General features: G+C 43.0%; 1 protein-coding gene across 6 annotated transcripts in view; it reads right to left on the minus strand.

Moving 5' to 3' along the window:
- The window catches only part of RNF17 (ring finger protein 17), a 108,183-nt gene that overhangs the window by 39,490 nt on the left and 41,898 nt on the right, over positions 1-26,795 (minus strand). For 5 of the 6 annotated variants that reach the window (XM_078390066.1, XM_078390067.1, XM_078390064.1 and 2 more), the window contains 12 exons: positions 24,038-24,228; positions 22,483-22,621; positions 18,450-18,609; positions 16,409-16,524; positions 15,734-15,854; positions 14,131-14,248; positions 13,705-13,929; positions 12,828-12,978; positions 6,884-7,002; positions 6,384-6,474; positions 3,712-3,821; positions 2,130-2,440 (listed from right to left, as the gene is read on the minus strand). In XM_078390066.1, the coding sequence (XP_078246192.1) occupies positions 2,130-2,440; positions 3,712-3,821; positions 6,384-6,474; positions 6,884-7,002; positions 12,828-12,978; positions 13,705-13,929; positions 14,131-14,248; positions 15,734-15,854; positions 16,409-16,524; positions 18,450-18,609; positions 22,483-22,621; positions 24,038-24,228 (1,852 nt within the window). The remainder of the gene's footprint in view (positions 1-2,129; positions 2,441-3,711; positions 3,822-6,383; positions 6,475-6,883; positions 7,003-12,827; positions 12,979-13,704; positions 13,930-14,130; positions 14,249-15,733; positions 15,855-16,408; positions 16,525-18,449; positions 18,610-22,482; positions 22,622-24,037; positions 24,229-26,795) is intronic. The other variant, XM_078390065.1, reaches the window with a different exon arrangement.

The following is a 26,795-nucleotide window of genomic DNA, read 5'->3' on the forward strand; positions in this document are numbered from 1 at the left end:
TAATGTTTGTTGGTGTTGTCCTGTACTTCAGTATTTTGAAATAGAATTTCATGTCCAGCTTGTTCTAGGGCATGTTCAGCTACTGCCAATTTTTCTGATTGTTTTAGTCTGCAGTCTTTCATGTTCTTTGATTCTGGTGTGGATACTGCATTTTGTGGTTCCAATATATACCTGGCCACAACTGCAAGGTATCCGGCAGTGTTGAGGGGGTCCCTTCTGTCCTTTGCTGACTGTAACATTTGTTGTATTTTTGTGGTGGGCCTGAATACTGTTTGTAGGTTGTGTTTTTTCAAAAGTTTCCCCATGCAGTCCGTGACCCCTTTCATATATGCCAGAAATACTTTATTTGTGGGTGGCTGTTTTTCTCTTCAGTTTGGTGTTGTTTTCTTGATTTGATGGCCTCTTTTGATTAGCCATTCATTTGCCTGTAGGGCCCAATTCAGATGGTTGAGTTCGGTGCTGAGAAATTGAGCTTCACAGTTCCGATTTGCACAGTTGACCAGTGTTTTGATTGTATCTCTTTTTTGTTGTGGGTGGTGTTTGGAGTTTTTGTGTAGATACTGGTCTGTGTGGGTGGGTTTTCTGTAGACCTTGGGTCCCAACTGGAGGTCAGTTTTGCGTATGACCATGACATCTACGGAAGAGAGTTGGCCTCTATTTCTTTTTCCATGGTGAATTGTATATTTGGGTACATGCTGTTGAGATGGTTTAGAAATTCTTCCACTTATTCTCAATGAAACTTCAGAACATGGCCAAAGAGTCTGAAAAACCCACAGCAACATAGATTGTTTCTTAAGCCTAAATAGATGACACCAGAACTCAAATGAAGAAAAAGGCAATTCTCTGGAGTTAATTCACAGTACAGTGGGACTCTCATATCCATGTGGGATTAGTTCCAAGACTACCCCTCAGAAGCTGAAAACTGCAGATAATAGCAAATGCTATACACTGCATGATAAAAGAAAAAAAAAATCCAGAAAATTATTATTTTCACATGCATTATCAAACCTGGCACTAACGAACAGATGCCCAAACCATTCCATCTCATCCATTTCCAAAGAATGACTAATTATTTGGCAGTAATGACAAAAAAGAAGCAATAAGAATCGCAGTGGATTAGTCTGCGACCTGGCAGAGAGGCTCGTCATCCCACCTTCTGCCAGGACTGGCTAATCTATCACGAGCAACGGAGTGATAGGAAGGCTCCATGGAGGCAGGGGCAGAATCGTGAGTGGTCAGTTTGGCCCCTGGAGGCCGGACCCTCATTATCTCCACCTGTGGGGGGATATTTGCCTGTGGGGGGGATAGCCGCCTAGAGTGGTCGTATAGACCAGATGGGCGGGATATAAATAAATAAATAAATAAATAAATAAATAAATAAATAAATAAATAAATAAATAAATAAATAAATAAATAAATAAATAAAGACGCACCTATGTATTCTTCAACAAGAATTCATAACACTATCTCTGGCTCCCTCTAGTGGCCAGTTTTGGTAATACATGTGAAAATTATATCCCCGCCTTGATTTTTTTTCTTTTATTATTATTATTATTATTATTATTATTATTATTATTATTATTATTATTATTATTATTATTATTATTATTATTATTATTATTATCATCATCATCATCATCATCATCATCATCATCATCATCATCATCATCATCAGACCACAGATAAGTGAAATCGCAGATAGTGGTCCTGTGGATACTGGGTGTCCCAAATTGTATATATAATTCAGCAGGATCTGCTCCATGACAAAAATACATAAATCATGTAATAAAATCAAGATCTGTGAAGCTTGCCCAAAGCAAAGCAAAAAGACTAGCTTTGCTTCTGGGAGGCACCAGGAAGACTCCTAACTTCTGGCTCTCAAGTACCAAATTAACTAAATACAAATACAGTGGTGCCTTGCATAGCGATTGCTCTGCACAGTGAAGAAATCACTTTGCAACGCTGTTTTTGCGATCGCAAAAGCGATCGCTTTGCGATGGCCCCTATGGGGAAAATTCGCTTTGCAATGATCGCAGGGAAGCGATCATCGCAAAGCCCCCATTTTCAGCCAGCTGATCGGTGGGGCTTTGCGATGATTGCGGGGAAGCGCATTTGATTTTCTGTTTTACCTTGTGACTTTGGGATTACATAAATAGTTCCATCTTCTGAAACACAGCTGACTATAGCAGTGAAGGTGTCTGAACTCGGGAGAGCTGGTGGCTTGTAGGCTTCAGTCATTGGCTGACTCACAGGCATCTTGAATTCTTCCTCTTTAGATTCTGTAACCTTCTGTAAAGGATCAACCTCCTTCTCTGGTACAGAAAGGACTGGAGCACATTCTGTTTTGGTTAGCAAGTTGTTTATATCTGAATCCTTTTGCTCAAAGGGTATTTCAGGTAGTTTACTGGAGGATGTTGTACTTGAGTCAGTTTCAGCTGGTCTGTAATCAAGATTCAACAAATATGTCAACTGACAAAGAAATCAAACACTTGTAGAGAGACCTATACTGAATCTTTTTAGACCTACCCTGCAGTGGCCTTTAATCTGTATCCTTTGTAATGTTAATGATTTTGAAAGATTTTTGCTGATTTCTATGGTTTTACAGTGGGCCACGTTTATTTTACTTATTAAAGTTTTATGTAGATAAATGCTGGCTTTAGTCGTTTTTATTTCTTCCAATAACTTTGTTGGCCGCTTTTTTGAGCACTATATTTACTGGAATAGAGTGATATAAATGTAATAAATAAAATGAAAATAAATTACCAATTCCAACTGGAATAGACGCCTTAAATAAAATACATGGTATTTATGTAAGTATTCCATTACCATTCTGCAAAATGATTCAAAGAGACTAATTAGCTGAGACTATCAAATGGATTTAGGTTAAACTTTATTTCTAACCTGAAAATTTTTCTTCTTGAAAAAATGAAACTTAAGTCTAGACAACTCTTCAGAATTCTGTACCATTATTTTGTCGTATACAGACAATATATTTGTATACAAGGAATATTGTTACTGGTTTTGTATTACTGTTTTTATTAGCCACACTTTTAACTTGCTGTAACATTTTTTTCAGGTTTAAATGACTATCAATCAAGAAAAATAGTGAGGTAATGTAAGGAAGTTTCTGAAAGAGCTACTCCCCTTCTTAGTCCATCACACAGTTTTATTACTTGTGAAAAAAATTAAACTGAGCCTGGTTATCTAGAACAGCGGCCCCCAACCTTTTTGGGACCGGGGACTGGCTGGGGGAGGCGTGCTCTGTGCGTGGTGCGGCTGCCCCCGATGTTTGCGACAACCATGCGTGTGGGGGGGCAGAGATCTGTCTCTGCGGCCCAGTTCCAGGAAGCCCACAGACCGGCACCAGGCCGCGGACCAGGTTTGGGGACCCATGATTTAGAGGGTTAGTTACCATTGCCTTCATTAGAATTGTCAATAAATTTTAAAAAATATAAGCACCAGATAGACACCAGTAGATATATTGTATAATTTATCTGAAGTATTCAAAATCTCCACAAATATCATTTCAGTACTTTTAATAATCCTAAAAAGATCATCACCAGCAGAAGTTTGAAATGGAATAGTCTGGATAATTTATTGCTGAAATGCAACTAGCTGTATTCAATAACAAAACTAAAACTTCCATTTTATTCTGAAAAATTATGAAAGTATAATGTTGTGCACATCAAACATAAATAACTATATGCATACCTTCCTTTTCTAAGTGCCAGCCCTTCTTTAATCATGTATTCAGAGATGTCCGTGCACATTCCACCATCTTTACTAAGTATTTTCACAGATAAAGGAAAAGAGTTATTTTCCTGAAACAAAATAACATTTCTTGTTAGAAAATGTACCTAAAACACTGCCAATATTCTGTGCTGTTATTAGATGTAAATTAAGCCGTTTCAAGATGCAATAACTACCCAAACTATTAGCCTGCTGCTAATTTCTTAATGGCAAAAATCCTATTGCATAATTATACAGTGGTGCCCCGCATAGCGACGATAATCCGTTCCAGAAAAATCGTCGCTATATGGAATTGTCGCTATATGGAACCAAAAAGCCCATAGGAATGCATTAAAACCTGTTTAATGCGTTCCAATGGGCTTAAAACTCACCGTTATGCGAAAATCCTCCATATGGCCGCTATTTTCGCTGCCCGGTAAGCGAGGAATGGGTGTGAAAACACAGCGGGTGCCCATTTTTTTTACCCGGTGGCCATTTTGGAACCACCGATCAGCTGTTTAAAAAACATCGCTATGCGAAAATCGTAAAGCGATGTTTTCCCATTAAAAACATTGCAATGCGATCACTTTTGCGATCAAAAAAACTCAATCGCTATGCGGATTCGTCGTTAAATGGGGCACCCGTTACGCGGGGCACCACTGTACTTGAGGAAGGTAAATGCAACAGCTTCTCACTGAGAATGACTGCCTGCTTCAATTTATGAGTCTGTCAAGCCAGCTGATGAACACACGTCCAAAAAGTCCAAGCAGGGACTTATTTATTACCACTAATTATCAGAGAAAAGCCACTACCAAGTTATGCCATTTGCCCTCTAAGGCATAACTATGGCCCTGGTCACAAAATGGGGAGGGGGACTTGAACATGGTGTGTGTGTGTGTGTGTGTGTGTGAGTGGGAAATTAGAGGCAACATTGATTGGAAGGGGCTTCTGTTTGGGAAAGTGTCCCTCTGTGGCATTGGCTGCTCTTGCATAAATGCACTGGACACAATGGACTTGGGAGATCCAGGCAGCAGCAGTACTAGCGATCACCGCCTTTCCCCCCCCCCCGGACACTGGCATACCAATGTTTCAATGTATCTTCACACAAGGAAGAAAAAATTATTACATGCCAGTAACATAATGGTTGTGCACCCCCCCATACTTTTACCAACATATTAATGTATCAAGCATAATTTTAAAAAAAAAACATTATGTACAAGCTACAGCATAAATGGCAGCCAACTTCCTGGCTTTGATTCTGGAAAGAAGCACCTAGCGGCGTAATTGGTAGATAACTACATAACATTTCCCTTGTGTGACCAGAGCCTATGCAACCATATTCTGGTCAGTGCACAGTCAAATGTGATAAAATCTGATTATTTGCACCAAATTCACAGTAACTCTTCGCTTATAATACATTGGTAACTGAGATTACAAGCAGGCACAGCTAGATGCTACCCTCTTTAAAACAAATTCAGCTTCTTTTCCAACTAATATATTTGTGATTAACTTCTGCTCTCTCAAGTATATTAGTAAAATGGTATTCTATTTACCGGTATTTATTTATTTGATTTATATCCCACCCATCTGGTATGTTCTACCACTCTACTCTTTCTCCAACAGACTCAAGGAAAGAGACGATAACACTGGCAATTACTACGAGATGTTCCTTTAATACAGCAAGAAGGACATCTCAACAGTAGGCTAAATGTTTTATAACTGGCCACATTCTGTTAGTATTGTCGGTTACTAATAAAATGTGGTCAGTTACTTAAAAAGTTTATGCTGACTGCAAGGAAGTCCTTCCTCCTTGTAGTAAAAATGGCTTTTTGTGTTCTTAATTCTATCTTCACCAACAACCCTGTGAGGTCGCTCTGGCTAAGGGAATGCAACTGCCCCAAGATTATCCAGCAAGTGCCATGGTCATTGAAAATGTGCACCTAGATTCCAGTTCAACATGCCAACCCTACTGGATGTAGGTTTAGTATATACATGTCTTGAAAGGCATCATGATTAGCTTTTAAAGACATGTCCCTTTCCCAACAGGAAAGCCTTCCTGAGCAAGCAGAAACAGAACTTCAAAAAAAAAAAAAAACCATATTTAATTGTACAAGATGTTGTTGTAATTTGCCATGAAGTTGGAACCAACTTACAGCAACCCTAATAGGGCGTTCAAAGTAAGTTATTAAGGAGCGGTTTTACCAGTTCCACTCCCCCAGTCGGTTTTCATGGCTGAGCAAGGATTTGAATTCAGACCTAAAACCTAGTCCTTCATTCTGTCCACTATACCACACTGGATACAGAACAGCTGATCAGAAAGCTGGTATAAAATCTGGTTTGAGAGAGATCATCTGTAGTTTCAGATGCATCTACAGAGGTTCCCAACCTTGGACAACCCAGGTTTTCTTGGACTGTAACTCCCAGAAGCCTTCATCACTAGGTGTGCGGGCCGGGGTTTCTGGGAGTTGCAGGCCAAGAACACCTGAGTTACCTAATTAACATTTATTTATTTATTTATTTGATTTTTTTAACCCCGCCCCTCTAGACAATGCCTACAGGTAATGTCGGACATGAATAATTGAAACAGTAAAGTTATTCTTCCTCCATGTAAAAAAAAAAAACCATGAACCAGTAAGATTTCTTCCACTACACACCTGTATTATTAGGGTTACCAGAGCTCCGGTTAGGTAGCCTGCAAGAGCATCACATGCAGTTGCTGTCCACTGCTCGGTCCCACCAGCAGGTCTAGAATGAGAAGGGGGGATGTGGCAAAATAAACACCATGATGGCTCAAATAAAGCAACTCTTCCTGCTCTTTTAGTACACCCTCCACACACCCCATTCCTGCAAAGCATCTTGCTCTACGTGCAAAGCACACGTAACAGTAACAATTTTATTCGGCATAATTTTTTAATTATCTAAAATGTTTACTTTTTTAAAAAAAATAGAGAAATGCCAAAAATAGCAATATCAAATACTGATGCTGTGCGCTATTCATTGCAAATGCTTCTTTATGATTAGAGAACTCGGGTAGAACAGACATGTTATGTAGGCTTGGGTCAGTGAAGTGAGTACTTCAAATCTCTCCTCTGCTGCAAAACCAGCAGGGCAGAAGTAAATATGCTCCACAATTGTATTTAAATGTGTTGTTTACCTTATATCATCTAGGAAGCACTCCACAGAAAGAGGTCTGAGTGTCTTCAGATCTTCCTTAAGTTCTCTTAGATACGCAGTGTCCACCATTTTGGCTACACCAAGGTCAAAAAGAAACACCTACAGAAAGCAATGGATTAGATTTAGGACAAAACCATCCTAGAATGAAGAGGCTCTCCGAAGTGGCGGGACCCAGCTTGTCCCAGTGGTTCCCAAAGTGTGTGTTGTGGCGCCCTAGCAAACTCATCCAGGAGCAGCACAGAATCCTCTTGTCCTTCCCCCCCTCCCTCAAAGCATCATACAGCACTTACTTCCAATTCCTCTGGTGTCTGCATGGTGCAGAGAGGGAGCCCTCTCCTTACCAAAGGACTGGATTTCCTGCCCTCCTGTTCATAAACAAGCCTTCCCCATGAGGCTTCTCCATTTTACCAGAAGCTGATTCCGTTAGAGAAGTGAGGCCATTATTATTATTATTATTATTATTATTATTATTATTATTATTATTATTATTATTATTATTATTATTATTATTATTATTATTGTTGTTGTTGTTGTTGTTGTTGTTGTTGTTTTGTTGTTGTTTTGTTGTTGTTGTTATTATTGTTATTATTGTTATTATTGTTGTTATTATTATTATTATTAATTTCATTTATGCCCTGCCCATCTGGTCCAGAGACCACTCTAGGTGGCTATTTCCATTAAGTCACCTCTATACTGTACAGCATAAGCTCTGATTCTTCAAGTGGTACTCTGTGAATCCACACTAATAGGTTAAATCTGCACATGCGCAGGAATTCCTCAGAACTTTCTAGAGCTTAAAAAAACATGATTAGTAGGACATTCTCCCGTGGAGTGCATGAGCCGCCTGTTGAAAGTCCCTCAGTTCCTATAGAAGTTCTAAGAGCAATGGATGTTGCCATAGATTTGGAGGCTGCATCAGTGAAGTGGCATGCGCTATGCATTGCTATTTAGCCAGGGTGGAGCCTCGAGATGTGTTTTAAGGGCGCCTGCCCTACAGTCTTCCGAAGCAGCTTGGAGAATCAGAAGAACCTTGCTCCAGAGGTGGTTGTGACAGCCCCCATGGCCGCCTGCTAGTTGGAGACCCGCATAACAAGATGCGAGAGTAGAGATGGCATCCAAGGATGTTTAACTTCCTGCCTTCCCTGTTTGTATAGTTACTGATGAGCGGTTTCCAGCTCAAGACTGGTTGGATTGGACTATGATCGAATTAGGTAACGGATGCTTCGCAAGGAAGGCAGTGTCACTTCCATGGGTTCTGTAGTGATTTCCCACTCGTCTGGATATCTGTAGAGAAGAACATGGTTTATCACAGGACTCCTTTATGAGGTATAGCACAGCTGGGATGAAGGCAAGACTTAACAAAGGAGATTTGTCTTGGTTAATATTGTCAAATACGAGGTCCTGTTTTGGAGGAGGTGGTTACTCGATGTCGAGCTTGAGAGATTTCGCTGTACTAAGTTTCAGCTGTGAATAGGAGGTGAAGTCCTCAGATGGAGAAGGAGGGTGATTATCACCACGTCCGAATCAGGGGTGGGTAGGTTTGAAGGTGATTCCCAGGAAGCTTCAGAAGGTGAATCAAGGATACCCAAAGTTGCAGAATCCAAAGACCCTCTATTGTATGAGGGCATTAGAGAGGGTGATCGATGTCAAGAGTTTGACGTGAAAGTTGTAGCCCAATAGGTAGGCAAGGCAAATCAGCGTCAGCCAGAGCTGGAGGAGATCCTCTATAAGTAATCATGACCTGGACAACGATCTGACTTGAGATAAAGTCATATTGGGGTGTGAGGCAGAAGCAGGAACTGGTACTGAAGAGGTGCGGATGCATTTTGTTAAGTGTTGTTCCGGGTGCGGAGCATCTCGCTTTGGTAAATGTTGTTTGAGGGATGATTTAGATGGTACCGGTGTTACGGGGTTAAGCTGAAACCATTTTGAAGAATGAGTACGATGCTGATGGCAAGGAGGTGAGGGCAATGGGGAGGAATACAAGTGAGAGGCATAGGCGTAACATACTCTCTTAGGCCGATCGTAGTAGTAGGTGTTGTAATAAAGGTTGACATCTGACAGTTTTGGGCTAAACGTGGATAGAATTGTTAAATCAAGTTTTGTAACATGACAATAAGTATTGTCAGGATCAGTATTGTAAAGTGAAGCAAAGCTTGAATATACACAGCTGAGGTGATTGTTACAGCTGTGAGTGCAATCATAGGATTGGACAATACAGTGGTGCCTCGCATAACGATCGCTCCGTTTAGCGATGAAATCGCTTTGCGATGGACTTTTTTCCATCGCAAGAGCGATTGTTTTGCAATGGCCCCTATGGGGAAAATTCGCTTTGCGATGATCGCGGGGAAGCACTCCCCCACGATCATCGCAAAGGCCCCGCTGGTCAGCTATTCTAAAAAACGGGCTTTGCGCTGCTCGTGGGGAAGCGCTTCCCCGGGAGCAGCCCAAAGGTTCGCCTTTTGGAACAGCTGATGGGCGGGCCCTTTGGGCTGCTCGCATGGAAGCGCTTCTCCTGGAGCAGCCCAAAAGTCCGCCCCTCAGCTGTTCCAAAATGCGAGCTTTTGGGCTGCTTGCAGCGAAGCGCTTCTCCGGGAGCAGCCCAAAAGTCCGCCCCTCAGCTGTTCCAAAAGGCGAGCTTTTGAGCTGCTCGCTGGGAAGCGCTTCTCTGGGAACAGCCCAAAAGCCCGCCCCTCAGCTGTTCCAAAAGGCGAGCTTTTGGGCTGCTCGCAGGGAAGCGCTTCTCCGGGAGCAGCCCAAAGACTCACCTTTTGGAACAGCTGATGGGAGGGCCTTTGGGGGGGGAGCGGGGCGCTCCTAATTGGCATCTGCCTTGGGAGGAGGGAGGGAAGGAGGGGCGAAGGGCCTGGCCCCAATCCCCGGCTGTACTCCTGGGGCAGGCGCCGAGCCAGAGCGCTGCAAAGGAGGAGGTGCCCTCCTGGACCGGGATCAGGGCGGCAAAGGCTGAGGGAGGGGCGGCGCGCCAGAGACCTCCTCCTCGCCACGTCTGCGCCCCGCCAAGGAGCCCGGGTGTCCGGGGCTGGCTGGCTGGCGGTCAGTGGCGCGCCCCTTCCCGGCTGCCTGCCTCAGAGCCCTCGCTGGCTGGAGACAGCCGCGCTTCCTCCCCTCGCTCTCGCCCGGCCATGGAGACCAGGCTTCCCGGGCTGGCAGGCGGCGTTGGGCTGGCGCGCCCTTTCCCTCCCCTCCTCCCCACCCTGGGTGGCTGCCTCCCTCCAAGCCCTCGCTCGCCGGCCTTAGCCGGGTGTCTCCCAGGCTAGCTGACTGGCTAGCGAGCGGTGGGTGGCCGGCGCGCCCCTTCCCACCCCCCCTTCCCACCCCAGGTGGCTGCCTTCCTCTGAGCCCTCGCTCGCCGGAACGGATTATCATCGCTATGCGGGGCACCACTGTACTGGGATAAAACTAACAGCACAAGCACACACAATCTGTGGGTTTTTGTGGGTTGTTGGTGGTGATGCTGTTGGTGTGTTTGTGGAGAAGAGTCGTCGTGTTCCTGTGCTGGAGAATACTGGAGGAAGCCGTGTCTACGTGGTTGGTATTGAAGAGGAATTCTGGCAAGTTGGACGGAACATATGGTATACGACTACTGAACTTATTTACTGGACATTGACTCTGATATATGCACTAAACTCTGTGGAAACTGTTGTGCATTGCTTTGGAACTGAGAACAAAGACTTAGCTGTAAATATACCTGTATATTCTGTAAATAATACAATATCTGCTATCAACACTACTCTGGTGCTTGGTGTCTTCATCCTCTCAGGGAAGATTCTTGGTTATCACCCCCTGGTGTATACCTGTACTACCGCTACTCTGTCAACATCATTGTATCGGTGTCAACGTCGATCAATGTCACCATAGTAAGAAGCTCAATAGTCAGGTGGAGATTGACGAGAAGGCTGATTAACGTAAACAATGTCTTGATGTGGATGCCTTTGATACAACAGCGAGAGGTGGTGGCATTTCGCCAACCGTTTACGAGGAGGTGACAACAACAGCTCCTGAAAGGCCATGACTCAGTGAGAGGCTTAGTAGAGAGTTTGGAGCCTGAGCAGTGGATGAGCATCATCAACCTCTGGTAAGGAGTCAGAATTGGGTGGTTCCCTGGAAGACTCCTCAAGGATCACAAAAGAGAGAGATAGCTGATATGAGGGAGGCTCCTGTGGTAGAGTAGATATAGAAGGGCGTTTAGCCTACTTTTGTTTAGTCTGATCCTTTTTCTTCTTAGGCAAAGATTCCCGTGTCGGCATGGGGGATGACTTCGAGCTTGAGATGGGTGGAAAGACCGAAGATGCTGCAAACGGAGTTTTAAGAGCCAGCTTGGTCAGTCTTTTGCACTCCGGGCAGGAGTGAGTTTGGTGCTCTCCCCCGAAAGGCAGCAATAGTGGCCATCAGAAAGGGGGATCTTGTTGGCACACGAGCTGCACCGTTTATAAAGTTTAAACGGACCCGGAGGGGCCATATAAAGGGCGGGAAGGGGGAAAAAGTGGGAGTGGAGATGGGGGGGAAATGGGTGAAAAAACAGAACTCACAGGGAAACGTCCAGCTGGAGAAAAATAATAAGTATTAAAGAAACTCAGAGAGAACAAAGAAGATCCAAAGATCGCAAGTCGCTCTAGCTGTCAGAGGAGTATGAACTCAGCGGTGGCTAAAAGGAACTGAGGGACTTTTGACAGGCGGAACATGCGCTCCACGGGGGAATGTCCTACTAATCACGTGATTTAAAGCTCTAGAAAGTTTCGAGGAGTCCTGCGCGGGCGCAGATTTAACCAGATTTAATGTTCATTAACAGAGACCATGAAGAACATGCATTTCTGGGAGTTTTTTTAAAAATTTCAGACAGTGGATAAATGAAACCATGGGTACTGATCCTGCGGATACGGCAATCCTATTTTATTGGGGAACCACAGCCAGTGACGAGTCAAGGGAGCCATGAGTCGAAAACATTTGGGAACCATTGGCTTATCCCAATCAGCAGAGTTGCTTGACCCTTTACAAAACATTTTCAGGGGACTAAAGGTGCTGCTGTGGGGAAGAGGAGAGGGAAGTCCCACTTCCATCAGTTCAGCTTCATGCATCTTAAGTATAAATCCAATCCAGCAGGTGTAAGAAAAATATAGTTCAAGAGCTTAGAGGCTTTTATCAAACACTACCAGTGACTAACAAATTCTGATTGGCCTTCATAGTCAACTAGTTTTTTTCTTATCCTGTCAGAAATATCTAGTCCGCAGTCATACGGAGAACTGGGTTAACTGGAAGTCACTTAATAAGACTACGGAGTAGAGTTGGCAGAATCAACGTGAACCCAACAAAATGGGGAGTTTTGTATTGACACAGTCCTTTGGAGTATGGAGAAGATCAGGGAACCACGCATTTATGTCAGTATGACTCTCAATGTATACTGTGGAAGATTTGATTTTATAGGTGCTCTTGACAGTGCTGTTATTGAGGGGAAATTATCTATTCATTAACTGTATGACGGTGCTTCTGACATGAACAGAGATAAAGAAAGACAGAGCAAGTTCAATCATTCAAGAGATTGTATTTGCTTGCCTTTCCATTATTTTCCACTCTACCTAAAATTGCAAGCCAATATCCCATGGCCACTGAGCATGCTCAGCCTTCATTGAGGTATTCTGGTTAGACAGATTTTTGGATTTCTTCGGAGTCCAGATCCTACAATTCCACCTGACAGACCCATACATAAATCTACCTAAATATGGCTCACCTGGGGAAAAAGCGTGGCTGGGAAGACTTCATTACCTAATATAGGCCTACTGTAGCTCTACCTGGTCTTCTTATTCAGAAATGAATCTCCCCCACTGCAAGCTGTATGTCCCAGTGACACTAAGCATAATGAACTTATCTTCAGGAGAATTTGAAGAGTCTTTCTGAAGATTATTTACCTCCACAACTTTTTCCGAAACAATTTTGCAGATCTGACCTCTTTGCCACTGATTCAGGTCACGTTCATAAGCCGCGCACTTCATATCAACTGTCCACTGAACTGTTTCGCTCTCAGATCCACTATACGTAGCAGTCATCCTTTCCTGTAAACTACCATTTTAAAAATGAAAAAGACGATCAAATCCCTGTGTTCAATACTGATCTGAAAATAAATTTGTTTCGGCAACAATGATAATTAGCCATCTGTCACTCCAAAATAAGGAGATAAAAGGTGTGGTGATTAGCGCGTTACTCATTGGAAGTTATAAAACTGGCTTGTGCACAGGAAACATCTTCCTATTACATATTATCTTTGCAATGGTATTTTGCAAAATATGTACAAAATGTATTCTCGAAGGCTTTCATGGCCAGGTTTTGATGGTCGTTGTGGGTTTTTCGTGTTCTTTGGCCATGTTCTGAAGGTTGTTCTTCCTGAAGTTTCGCCAGTTTCTGTGGCTGGCATTTTCAGAGGACTCGAGTAGGAACTCTGTCCACAGAGCTTGGACAGAGATCCTACTCCAGTCCTCTGAAGATGCCGGCCACAGAGACTGGCGAAACGTCAGGAAGAACAACCTTCAGAACACAGCCAAAGAACACGAAAAACTTACAACTGTGTACAAAATATTAGAGCAGTCAGGCTGCCCTTTATTTCTGAATGTACAGTGCTTTTTTTGTGCCTCGTTCCTTATTCTCTGGGGGAAAGGGCAGTTCCTACCAGTATGCATGTCAATTATTACAGACCAACAAATTCTTGACCAGGAATATATGGTTCAATAATTTAGTTTTGGTATTTTTTTTTGCTACAAATAAACCCACTGTGCTGGGTTGCTTCTTTACCTTTTTAGTATTTTTTCAGATGACAGGAACTGCACAAAGATCTTATTCGGAGATACAACTTGATTAATTCGCACTTGGAGTTCTTTATTACAATCTAACTCCAAATCTTCAAACTCTGATAAGCCTTTATTCTCAGGTTGCAACACATCTCTCCCTTTTTTGAGGATTTCTTCCAAAGCAGGATCCCATACTTCATTATGGAATCTTGTAGTCATTTTGGTGCTGCTACAGAAAATACAGAGATGTCATTTAAAATGTTATTTAATCTATATCTAATATTAAACAAGTAAAATGAAATGCTCCTCCCACTGAGTTTGAAGCAATCAAAATACTGTACACAGTTTACATATCAAAGCTGTAAAGACTACCAGCATATTGAAATGAACCTGAAGTGCAGCTGCTATTTTAGATTAACAACATACTTACCTTTTCATATAAGATGCCAGGTTTTCTTCAACCAATATGTTGTTAACACTAGACAGCTTTGTTGTTGTATCCATAGTGTCATAAAGCTCAACTGACAGTATACCATCTTCTGACTTTTCTAAAAGATATGATAGGCTTAATAAACATACAGTATTAAGAAGTGTAATATATACAATTCCTCAAATAGCCAGGAGAGGCTGGAGAATGAAAAGTACATGTTGGTAGACTTTTAGGATAAATTCAGCAAAATAGGATCTTAATAAAAGTTCTGAATGTATCAAACATTTCACAAGGATCATCTTATTTGTTATTTATCATATAATGTATTTGCCGGCGTACAAGATGACTTTTTGGGCCCAAAAATGCCTCCAAGTGGGGGGGTCGTCTTGTACGCCGGGTGCACTTCATTTGGGCCAGGAAGGAGCTGCCGCCGACACCGTTGAGTGAGTGACGCGGGGCTGCACCGGCCGGAGAGGAAGGCAGGTGGGCAGGCAGGCAGTCGGTCCGGACGGAGGGAGGGAAGCAGAGCCAGCCATGCCTGAGCGGCCAGAGCCCGCTGCCCCGCTGACCACCGGAGAACTGCTTCTCCATCTCCTCCTTCCGCCGCCCGCTTCTGTTTCCTTCTCGCCCTCGCAGCTGAGCCAGCTCGCCCGCGCACCACCGGAGAGCTGCTTCTCCTTCCCCTCCTCCACCGCCCGCCTGCTCACCCTTTCCTTCTCGCCCTTGTCCTCGCCGGCCATGAACTTCTAGGGCGGGCCGGGCAGAGGCCCGGGCAGCCGCTGCAGCAGAGCCGTCCACTCAATATTTTGAGTGGAAATGTTGGGGGGTCGTCTAATACGCCCAGTCGCCTTGTACGCCAGCAAATATGGTAAGTCCTGTGATTCAGCTTGGGAGAGAATGAGTTATGCTCAGATCACTCATTAAGGGAATGAGTAGTTCTTCAATTTCTCTTTAGGCACACAAATCATTCAAAGTTAAGAAGCCAAAGCCCTTCTTACATCCTGATGACGAAACACAAAACAAAAAAAAGGTAATTTATGGAGTAATGCAAGTTCAGATTAGAGTAAGTTTCTAACAATGCCTTAAAAGTGACTGTTCTGTTTGGCCCTCAAGAGCCATCCCGCACGTTCCAAGGCTGAAGTCCAAAAAATTACACCTAAAACTGGATGGAATTATTTGCTAAAGTGTCTGGGTTGTGAGTAAGCTCTCCCTGCAGTGTTGGGCAGAGAGATCTGACCATTCAACTAACCTATATATGGCGGGGTAGGAGAGAAAGGGGGTGTTTGGATGTGTTAGGACCTAGAAGCTTATTGAGAACAAGAGCATGAAACAAACCTATCTGTTCAGAGAAGTCTTAACAACTGACGGGAGAAGGGAAAAATTCACCACTGGAAAAGAGATAAGCCCCTTCTGAATCCAATTTCCGGGGAAATGAATATTAAACTAAGGTACTCAACTAAGGGTAGAGCCCCAGTTTTGGATGAAAGGTAAGATATGACTCAAGTAAATAAAGAAGCATATTATTTGGTCTTTGAGCAAGTAATGTCTCATCTTTCCACCTCTAATATTTAAAAAATTCCTCTACAAATAGGTAAACATTTACCTTCAACAAAGCAGAGCATGCATTTGTCTTGAATTAGTTCTTCGAATCTGACCTTTGATTTACTGCTCCATTCCTCTGTTCCTTTACATGGTGCAATATGAGCCAGTTTGCATCTAATGGCCTAAAATCAGAAAAATACAAATTGGATTATCTGCTAAGCCTTTATGCAACTCTTCCTTTTTTTGCATGTTTAACATAACAATATAAACTTAAATAACACTAAACAGAAAAGAAGTTTAAAATGAACAGAACGAAGAGAACAAAAGGTCAATACAATACAAAACTATGCAACTCTTCCTTTTAAAATAATCTTAAAAGGATTTAAAAAGGAAGCCTCAGTGGTCTCCAATCATGCATTCAGTAAACATTGTCCTTCCTTTACTGCATTAAGTACTTTGAGGTCAACATTCAGACCCATAGCATCCACCCCATACTCGGCAATAACTTGTCCAGCCTTACAGTGTGGCATTAGTGTAATTCCCTTAGGTGCTTATGGGAGAAAACTTTATTGGGGGGAAAATCTGATATTGTTCACTTTCATGGTAATCCATGGTGCACATGGACATGTACAACACATATCTACAATGAAATGCAACCTGTGCAGAATAAACATTCAGATATAATTGACATACTGCCTTTTTAAAAGTAGTCTTACTGATAGTATTTTTAACTTACCTTTGCTGGAAGGGCTAAAAACTCATCTTTTATTTTACGCATTCTATTCACATTTATTGTAGCAGTGTTACCAAAGTCAACATATTTCACCTCAACTTCTTGATGACCCAACAGTCCTTAAAAAAATTATGGAATTAGTAAAGCACTGAGAGGTAAAATAAAGCTACAGCACCATTTTTTGGGGGGGGATGTCATTTTATCAGGGATACATATACTTGACTTTTGACCTAATACCCTACTTTGTCTTCTGCTTTCAAAGAACACCATCACTTTATAGCCATTCTTTAATGCTAGCAAAATCAAAACACAGGAATCAGTTTCTCATATCCAAAGGCATGAGCCATGCAACCCTGCTGCAGTAAAACCATCAAAAAGACTTGTGACACATTAAAAAACAAACATTTAATTTGGCACCAGCTTTTATGGACTTCATTGGAATTAAATGTATTTTATGCCCAACAACACTGTTAGCCTTTAAGGTTTCACAGAACATTTGAATGTAGAATTTCTGTTTGTCTATATCCTAACTACTTATTTACTATTCAAAGTCCTTTTTTCAAAACAGAACAATAGTAAGTCTGCCTTTAACCTCAACCCAATAATTTCTTTCTTCTATCCTTCCTGATCAGCCTGCTACAAATGGCTACAACTGCAATTACACAGATACCATATAGGCCTGTCATACTTACACGCACACAGGCGGACTAGACAAACATATAACAAAGACTGGGAGATAGGAATGCATAAAAAAAGAGAAGGCAGAGAAGGGGGATATTGGTCCAGCAAATTTCATAGCCTCTTATTCTATGCAGTTCAATAGCTGAACTGTTCTAGGAAAAAGCAACTCAGCAATTCTGGTATTTTTAAAACCATTTCCATCCTATTATATGCTAATTTAAAACACTTTCTTAGGCTGCTTTTCAGTAAGCAGAGTGATGGACTAGGACTCAATGGTTTAAATTCCTGCTTTGTCATGAAAACTCATTGGAAACGGGAAAGCACTGGTAAAACCACTCCTTATTGACTTTATCTACTGTGAAAACTCTACTAGGGTTGCTTTACGTTGGCACATAAGAGCTATATCTATAAGCTGTATCTTTTTTAAAGGACAGATTTAAGGTTTGCTGTAACAATCACTACCAGGTTATCAAAACTGGCAAACTATTACTTGGCACTTGCCCTGAAACCTCCAACTGGTAGTTGTATTTCAAAATGGGTTCGAAAATCTGGTTTGGACAGGGAACAAAGGTTGGGAGTACATTTACATGTTACTATCCGCCAACATTAATCATACATGCCGTAGAATACTGTATATTGGTCAGAATCCTATTCGTGTTTGTGTAAGGTTTGCATAACTTGACACCATTCATTGCTGCTTACTTGACTAGATCCCAAGACACATCCTGGTAGTGCTTGTTGGGCACAATGCCGTGTGTATGATCAAAATACGCCCAGGGACCCGAGGACATACATCTTATGCAAAAAACCAAGAAAATTCTGGGCACTGTATTTAGAGGGAAGGACTTCTGATTTGAAACTGATAGCCAGGAAGGTACATGTCTCCTTGTGCACCTATATCACTAAGGAAATGACAAATATATATCTGGACAGAACAAAATTTTTATTTTATTTATTTATTTATTCAATTTTTACCCCGCCCCCCTAGGCAACGTCTACTCGGGGCGGCTTACAAAAATTAAAACACATTAAAACAATGTAGAACAATAACTAACATAATGCGATTATTATAATTAATATTATCCAAGATGGCAACATTAAGAACCAGAAAAAAAGGGGGAAAAGAACTTAGGTGACTGGGGGGAAGGCCTGTCTGAATAACCATGTTTTTAGTTGGTTTTAGTAGTTATAGTAGCTGTCAGATAATAAGGACCCCAAAAGAAGATTCTTAGTATTCAATCTTTCATTGTTCGTAAGTTTTTATACAATAATTTCAATGTGTTGGTTTTTTGTAATGAGGGACAGTTGCTTGCCACTCAAGAAGTTTTACATCATTCAATAACAAAATGTTTCAGTTACTTACCAATAACCTGTGCTCGGTACCAGATTCCATCAGTGTCAAATTTTGCTACACACGGTTGACCTGGGACTGGACAGATGATTTCGAAGCTGGCTCCTCTTTGGTTTTTGTACACTTCTTCAACTTTGCTGAGAAAAGCTGCAAACTCTGGACCATTTTCCAGCTATTATAATGGAATAGTATTAATTGCAAGGGAATAATATTTACTTAGTATTACAGGTTAAAAACAAAATTATGAACAAACTGACATGTTCTCCATCTAAAACAAGAATAAGTTGCTTACCTGTTAACTAGTTATCTGTAAAGCCACACATGTGGATTTTGCATGTGTGAAGAAGCTAGCCTGAAAACCTTCCAGAGCTTCAGGAGAAAAATCCTTCTCCCCCAGTACTATTGTGCATAACCAATCACATCCTAACAGTTATTCCTCATCTCTTCTTGGTTCACCACCCCACGAGAGGTTGAGCATGACAGAAAGGAGGGAGAGAGATAGGTAATTTCAGATGACCACTCAACGAACTACAGTTACAGGGAAGCAATCTGTGTATTACACATGTGGGTGAGTAGCATGCTGACTTCCCTGATAAAAAAGAAAAAAGCTACACTAGAAGAGAAGAGAGCACAGCCCATCCGAAGGAAGTATCTTGTTGGGTTCAAACATCTAGCTGATAATGCTTCACAAAAATGAGCAGTTGCAACCACCATGTGGCAGCAGTGTAGATGTTGGGTAAGGAAAGTCCTCCATAGAGAGTAATAGAGACTATAAGACCTTTGGTAGAGTGGCTACTCCTGTGGATCAATGGAAAGGGATGGAACATGTAGGGGAGGCTGTCCATCCACCTCAAAGTGAATGTGGCTCCTAGAGATCCATTGCCCCAACCTGCCCAGAAACAAAACTCTAGGCACTTGGTAGGTGGGAGAGTTCAAACCTCTATGGCTTAACCAGGAAGGATATGAATCAGGAGTGGAAAAAGTTTGGGAAGCAAATTGTAGCACAGACTGATGAATGCCATCCAAATCCAAACTGGATGCCTCCAGTTGTGGGGAGTGTGGCCCTTCAGAAGCTGGCTCTGAGAGAAGTGTCCATCTGGAGGTGTGGAATGGCTGCTGTGCATCAGAAAACACTTCCAAGGCTGACTAATTAGGAGGCTTTGAAACCAACACAGACGGTCTCCTTTTGACCACTGGATATGACACTCAAAATGCAGACAGAGAGCTAGGGCCCCCCTGAGGGTGTCCAGGAGAGCCTCTGCCAACCGAAGCCATGCTCTCCATGCAGTGAGCAGGGGGAAGTGCAATTATAACCTCCAAACAACGGATAGACTAAGGACATGATTAATCCATGCTCTGAGTGTCTATAGAATATTCTCTTCAGTACAGATGTGCAGATGGTGACCAGGACTCATGTCGGAACCTCCTCAAGTGTCAGTAAGCATACGTGCCGTTGAGAGAAATATGATGGAGATCCCAATCATGATCTCAACAGTTCTCAGTTCCAGTTTTGAGGCAGGGTATCCTGCTGAGAAGTTGTAGAGAGTGACTCCATCAACACTCGCCACACCAACCCACCTGGTGGACAAGGAGTTGTATGTGGGTGTGACAACAGGAGATGATCCAACCAATTCTCCCTCCAGTGCAGAACCCAGATACGTTATCTCTCTGTTGTCTGGGTTCAAAAATGTAGGTGAAGTGAGCAGATAAGGGAGCCTAATGTGATGTAGAGGTACCTCCTGTGCACATCTCAACATTAAGAACCTTGGAATGATTCTTTACATTTGTCTCTTTTCTTGTGCTTTTTAAACTTATCCTGCATCTCTAAAATGGTAGCAACTTTTTTCTTTTTTATCAGGATCAACACTTTGGTAGGCTTTGGTATCAGTGTTAGGACTAGTGTATAAACCAAAGAGGAATCTGAGTCCAACAGATGTAAATCCAAGTGGAGACATATCCCATGGTTTCGTTGGGTGTCAAAGAAGCTTTGGGCGCTGCTTGTGGGTTAGCAGGAGTCCGAGGAACAGCATTGAAAAATTTATTTATTTGATTTGTATCCCACCCATCTAATCTATGTGACCACTCTGAGCAGCACTGACGTCTCCCAAAGTTTCATTGACTTCTTCCAAAGGTAGACGATTGTGCCTTGTGAGGAGGTTTTTCAGGACAGCCTGGGTAAAACCCTTGCAAATCCTACACTTTTAGGTTCTTCACTTAACCAAATGAGCCACTTTTTGTGTCTTGTCGGAATGAGACACTCTGACCCCATAAGCAACACACTTTTCGCAAAATGCCCTAGAGGGCATAAACAACAAAGCAGGAAGCACAAAGAATGGAGAAAATCCAACGATAGTAATGAATGGTTGTTGTGGGTTTTTCGGGCTTCTTGGCCGTGTTCTGAAAGTGGTTCTTCCTAACGTTTTGCCAGTCTCTGTGCTCATGTCCTCTGAAGATGCCGGCCACAGAGACTGGTGAAACGTTAGGAAGAACCACTTTCAGAACACGGCCAAGAAGCCCGAAAAACCCACAACAACCATTAGATCCCGGCTGTGAAAGCCTTCACGAATACATTGATAGTAATGAAGTTCTTTTTTGTTTTGTTCAAGAAACTGATGGAGAGGAGAAGAAGCAGAATGGAGAAACAACTATTTAGTTGTCTGGGAAGTAATAGTTTGGGAACTAGTAGTTTGGGAAGAGAACTCAATGATAAAGAAAGCTCTGGTGTTCTCTCAAGATGCTGTTTATAGAGAAAACAAAAGAGAACTGAAGCAGAACTGCTAAGGTAGGTCATGCGCAGAAGTGCTGAGAGAGAGAAACATGAAACTCTGGAAAGTTCTGAGGCTGACTTCTGTACAGGCGCAAAACCCACATGTGTGATTCACAGAGACCGCAATAAAGAACTTCTTTTTCACATCTGACATAACGTAATAGAAAGCAGCAAGCAAACCGAACACAATCAAGTCAGGTTATAATGCTCATCAACAAATGTGAATTAGCTGAAAAGATATAAAGGAATTTTAGAAAGTAGCAGGCATTATTGAAGTGGTATTTCTGAACATAGGCACAACAGAAAATATGAAATACTGACAGATCAAAAACAGAAAACACGAAGTAGTGCCAGATGAAAAATACTTCTTCATAAATAGATTAGATAAATGGAAGCCTATAATACAATGCAGCAATGCAAGCATGCTCCTATTAAGGGTTCTAGCCAACTATATGTTACTCAAGCATTCTGTATTTCATTCCCACTCTTCCTCCAAAGTGTTCTGTAGCCATGCATATTCAGTTCTTAATCAGCTGTTGGGGCCTGTTTTTTCATTCTGAAAACCTTGGGGATTCTTTTGTCCTGTAAAATCTGCTCTCCACTACAGTGGTTTCTTGCTTAACAGGCGCCCCATTTAACGAAGAAATCGCATAGTGATTAACTTTTTGTGATCGCTTTGCAATGGTCTGAATGGGGTTTTTTCGCTTTGCGATGATCAGTTCCCTGTTTCGCTTACCAATCATCGCAAAGCGATTATTTTTTTAACAGCTGATCGGCGGTTCCAAAATGGCCGCTGGGTTAAAAAAATGGTCGCCCACTGTGTTTAGGGACGGATTCCTCGCTTACCGGGCAGCGAAAATGGCCACCGTATGGAGGATTTTCGCTTTAAGGTGAGTTTTAAGCCCACAGGAACACATTAAACAGGTTTTAATGCATTTCTATGGGCTTTTTAAAATCGCATAGCGACAAAATCGCTTAGCAGCAAATTTTGCTGCACCGATTATCTTCGCTATGCGAGGCACCACTGTATTTTGGTTCCATGAAGACCCATGTTCACCTCTGTTCAACATAGGGATTGACCGACTGATTTGGCTGTACTCAGCTAGAGTGCTAGAAACATTTTCCATTAACTTTGTGTTACATATCTATCACAATCTGTTTTGCAAAATGCATTTCTTTAACACCTAGGACCAAAATTTGCTTTATATGCTTTCAAAACCGAAGCATTTCAGAAAGCACTAGGAAGGAAAACATATGAATAAACTATATAAAACTCACCAGCTGAATATAGAAGTCATCAGGGCTATTAATGTAACTAACAACAGCAAGAACTTCTGCATTTTCCTGTGGCATCACTGGTGGGAAATACTGCAGTGGTACATTCCTTTCAGATTGATCAGGAAGTTCAATGCGAAACCTATTGATAAAAGAGTGTAGAATAATTTTTCTGGTAACAAGAAAATTAGCAGAAATTTATTCTCAAAACCTTTCTATTTCAAGTAACTGTGGAACAAGTTGTAGCAAAATCTGTCAAGGACTGATTTACTTCTTAGTGGCTTCCAGTAACTTCTATGGGACAGTAAATAATACACATCTGGAACCTAGTTGAGCAGTTTGAAAGCTTGCTGCTTGAGATCGAACTGCATGACTCACATAATTAATTTCTAATATTTTTAATTTAGAGCAGTTGCAAAAATCTATACATAATCAAATAAAGGATGCAGGAAGATAGCGCGCTTAAGGCAATGAGTAACCTGCATGGGCGGCAAGTATAACCACCAACCACAAATTCTGCACAAAACAGTGCCAGCATAGTTACGAGAACTTAAGTGGCCAAAATTCAAATTCCCAATCAATCATGAAGCTCCTTTGTGACTTTAGGCCAGTCACCGTCCCTCAGCTCAACCTACCTCAAAGTATCAAGGGAATAAAACTGTGAATCATGGATACAATCATGAGCAACTTGGGAAGGAGGTGGGATACAAAGTAGCAATTACAGTGGTGCCTCGCTTTACGATTTCGCCGCATTATGACAAAACCGCTTAACAACGATCGCTGAAGGAGGCGATCTGACAGCAGTGGCAGCAGTCAATGGGCAGCCATGAGAGGCGGACGAGTGCTTTGCCTCAGTCTCTGCCTCCTGCTGTTGCTGAGCCCGCGAGTGACGCTGGAGGAGATTGCAGCAGCATCAGGAGGCGGAGACTGAGGCAAAGGAGCAGCCGTGCTTGGCCACCTCTCATGGCTGACCATTGACTGCCGTCATCGTTGTCAAATCGCCTCCTCTGGGCAGGGGACAAGGTGGCGACATGAGCTGGAGGTAAGCCCCAGCAGTCTCACTGGAGAAGGCGATCGGGCGGGGAGGCAGCAGCAGCAGGAGATTGAGGCAGAGCAGCATTGACTGCTCCTCCACCTCCGGCAAGGGTAAAAATTAGGGATTGTCTTATACATTGGGGGTGGTGGTGGCGTATACACGGAAAAATACAGTATTTTTTCCAAACTACGGAACAATGTGTTCTCCCCTGCCAAGGTTGGAGAAGACAAGTAATTCTCCATCTCTCCTATAATAGTTTCTGGAAAGGGAGTGAAAGCATAGAATACTTCCTTCTAAGTGTTCACAAACCATGTTATACTGGGTTATTATAAGCTAATAAATTTGGAAAATCAGAACTGTCCCCAACAATTCTTCAGAGGATAGGAAATAAGAGTAGCAAATTGAAGTCTACAATTATCTGTTCCTCACTCCATTCCACTGATTCCAAGGGCATTTAGTTTTACGTATGTTTAAAATGTGTTAATTTTATTTTTACTCTGATTATTTCGTACTATCACATACCTTGCTAAATCCAAGAAAACTAAAGCATCTCTCAGGGATACAGGCATGTCACTACTTATTTTATTTGCTGCAGGTTTCAGAAGATCTACAATGAGCACACCATTCTCTTCTCTGAAGACCTTCATTAGAACTGCTTTGTTATTTATCATTCTCAAAAATTCAGTCCTTGCTTCTGATTTCCAACCTTCAGCCTATTGTGGGCAGAAAAATAAATAGCTCAATTCAGAATCCTAACAACTCTGAGTAGTCCAGGAGAGGACAGGAATGAACTAGCTAAGTTCTTGAACATGGCAAAACAAGTCTAAAAGCAGAAAAAAGTACTGTTATATGCAAAACAACCTTTTTCCCATCAAGCCTACATTTCACAAGCAACTAGCAACCCAATACAGAAAAGCAAAAATAACCATGAAACAGGGTTATACTTTATGCAATTTCATGCTCTAAATCAAGGGTCTCCAAACTACGGCCTGCAGACCACATCTGGCCCACCTTGCCTTTTTGTCTGTCCCGGTGAACGTCACACTCAGGCAGGCTCAGGTCCGTTCCCTTTAGCCTGTGTGTGAGTGAGTGGGGGTGGGCGTGCATGCATATATGATGTGGCCCTCACGCTGAAAAGTTTGGAGACCCCTGCTCTAGACTCAAAGACACCTCTTTGGTACGTCTGTTTTACTGCATTATTGGGGATATGTGAATTAGAGGTACAGTGGTGCCTTGCATTACGATGTTAATTCATTCCAGCGAAATTGCTGTAGAATGAAAACTTCGTAATGCGAAATTAAAAGGCATTAAAACCCGAATAATGCGTTCCTATGGGCCTGAAACTCATTGTCCAGTGAAGATCCTCCATAGCGCGGCCATTTTCGCTGCCTGTGCAATGAGTAGTCCGCCCCAGAAAACAGCGGGGAGCCATTTTTTTTACCTGGTGGTCATTTTGAAACCGCCGATCAGCTGGCCAAAAATTGTCATTTTGTGAGAATCGGTTCCCGAAATTCCCCCACTGAAACCATCGTAAAGCGATCGCAAAAAGTTCGTCGTAATGCAATTTCGTCGTTAAACGGGGCGCTCTTCTTGCGAGGCATCACTGTACGTATTACATCCTCTAACTCAGGGGTCTCAAACTCAATTTACCTGGGGGCCGCTAACGGCAGAGGCTGGGCCACATCAGATTTTCTGCCAAGCAGAGCAAGAGCCCAAGGAAGTCGCCCAGGAGTTTCCTTAGCCTGGCTGGGGCTCCGAGGAGGAGGGGCATGAGAGCCCTTGTCACCGGCCATGACCCCCTCCGGCTCCTTCTTCACTACCACCACGACCAGCAGCAGCAGGATGAAGAAGCGGAGAAGGGAGGGAGCACCGGTTAGGGGGGAGAGAGGCACAACATAATTTTTTTTTAAAAAAAACCTCACAGAATCGCCTTGTCAAAGGAGAAAAGCCCCCATTGGTACCTGCAAAATTAAACAGAATGGGGCAGGGCCCCCCACAGAGAGAGATCCAGCAACCTTCCTTTGAGGGTCCCCTCAAAAACGGTGCATTCAGCAGCAGTAGCTACCCCCCCCACAACAGGGGAGCAAACTTTGCGAGGCGAGCCCAGGCAGCCTCCAGAGCTGAGGCGTCTGAAGCAGGATGAGGAGGAGGAAGCACCGCCAGGCACTGAGGCAGCTGCTGGCCGGGCTGGTGCTGGGGGTGCCGAGAGAGAAAGACAGCCAGAGAGCCGCTTCCCTGGAAGAGGCAGCTGCTGTTGGCGGCTTAGAGGTGCTCTTTGAGGACAGGACTGGAGCGAGCTCCGCTCTCAGGCATCGTCCGGCAGCAGCTCGGGGAAAAGGGCCAGAGGTGCTCCTCGTTCTCCGGCTCTCCCCCAAGACAGTGCCTCTTGCACCCTCCATCCGGAACTGCAGCCTGCTAGCCAGCAGACAGGTGGGCTGCCTGGCAGGCTGCAGTTCCAGATGGAGGGTGTAAGAGGCGCTGTCTTGAGAGCAGGCGAGGGAGGCAAGGCTTTTTTGACTCTTGACAGCAGAGGACGTGTGAGTGCTTAAGGGGGGGGGGTCAGGCAAGGCGGGGGCCACAAATTATCATCCGGCGGGCCGCAAATGGCCCCCGGGCCACATGCTTGAGATTCGTGCTCTAACTCATGAACAAAATTTATCTTGAAAAATTTGAGAATTTTAGGCAATTCCGCTATCTGTCCAGCCAAGCAAGTACTATCATTAAAATCCATTTAAGTATGACATTAATTGATAGTTTTTGCACATTATGAACATAGATTATTGCCCAAGTTCCAAACACACAATAGGCAATCTATCGTTTTGGTGCTCCTCATTTATACAGTGGTGCCTCACATAGCGACGATAATCCGTTCCGGATAAATCATCGCTACCTGGAATCGTCGCTATACGGGGCAAAAAAACCCATAGGAACGCACTGAAACCCCTTCAATGCGTTCCTATGGGGGATAAACTCACCACTATGCAGAAATCCTCCATACGGCCGCCATTTTCGCCGCCTCGGTAAGCGAAGAAACTGCGCGAAAATGCTGCGGGCGGCCATTTTTTCTTCCGGCGGCCATTTTGGAACCGCCGATCAGCTGTTTTAAAACATCGCAATGTGAAGATCGGTAAGCGAAACGCTTACTGATCATCGCAATGCGATGTTTACCCATTAAAAACATTGCAATGCGATCGCTTTTGCAATCGTAAAATCCGCATCGCTATGCGGATTCGTCATTAAATGGGGCGCTTGTTATGCAAGGCACCACTGTATTTGTTTT

Source organism: Pogona vitticeps, chromosome 3 (assembly GCF_051106095.1).
Source record: "Pogona vitticeps strain Pit_001003342236 chromosome 3, PviZW2.1, whole genome shotgun sequence".
Lineage (NCBI taxonomy): Eukaryota > Metazoa > Chordata > Lepidosauria > Squamata > Agamidae > Pogona > Pogona vitticeps.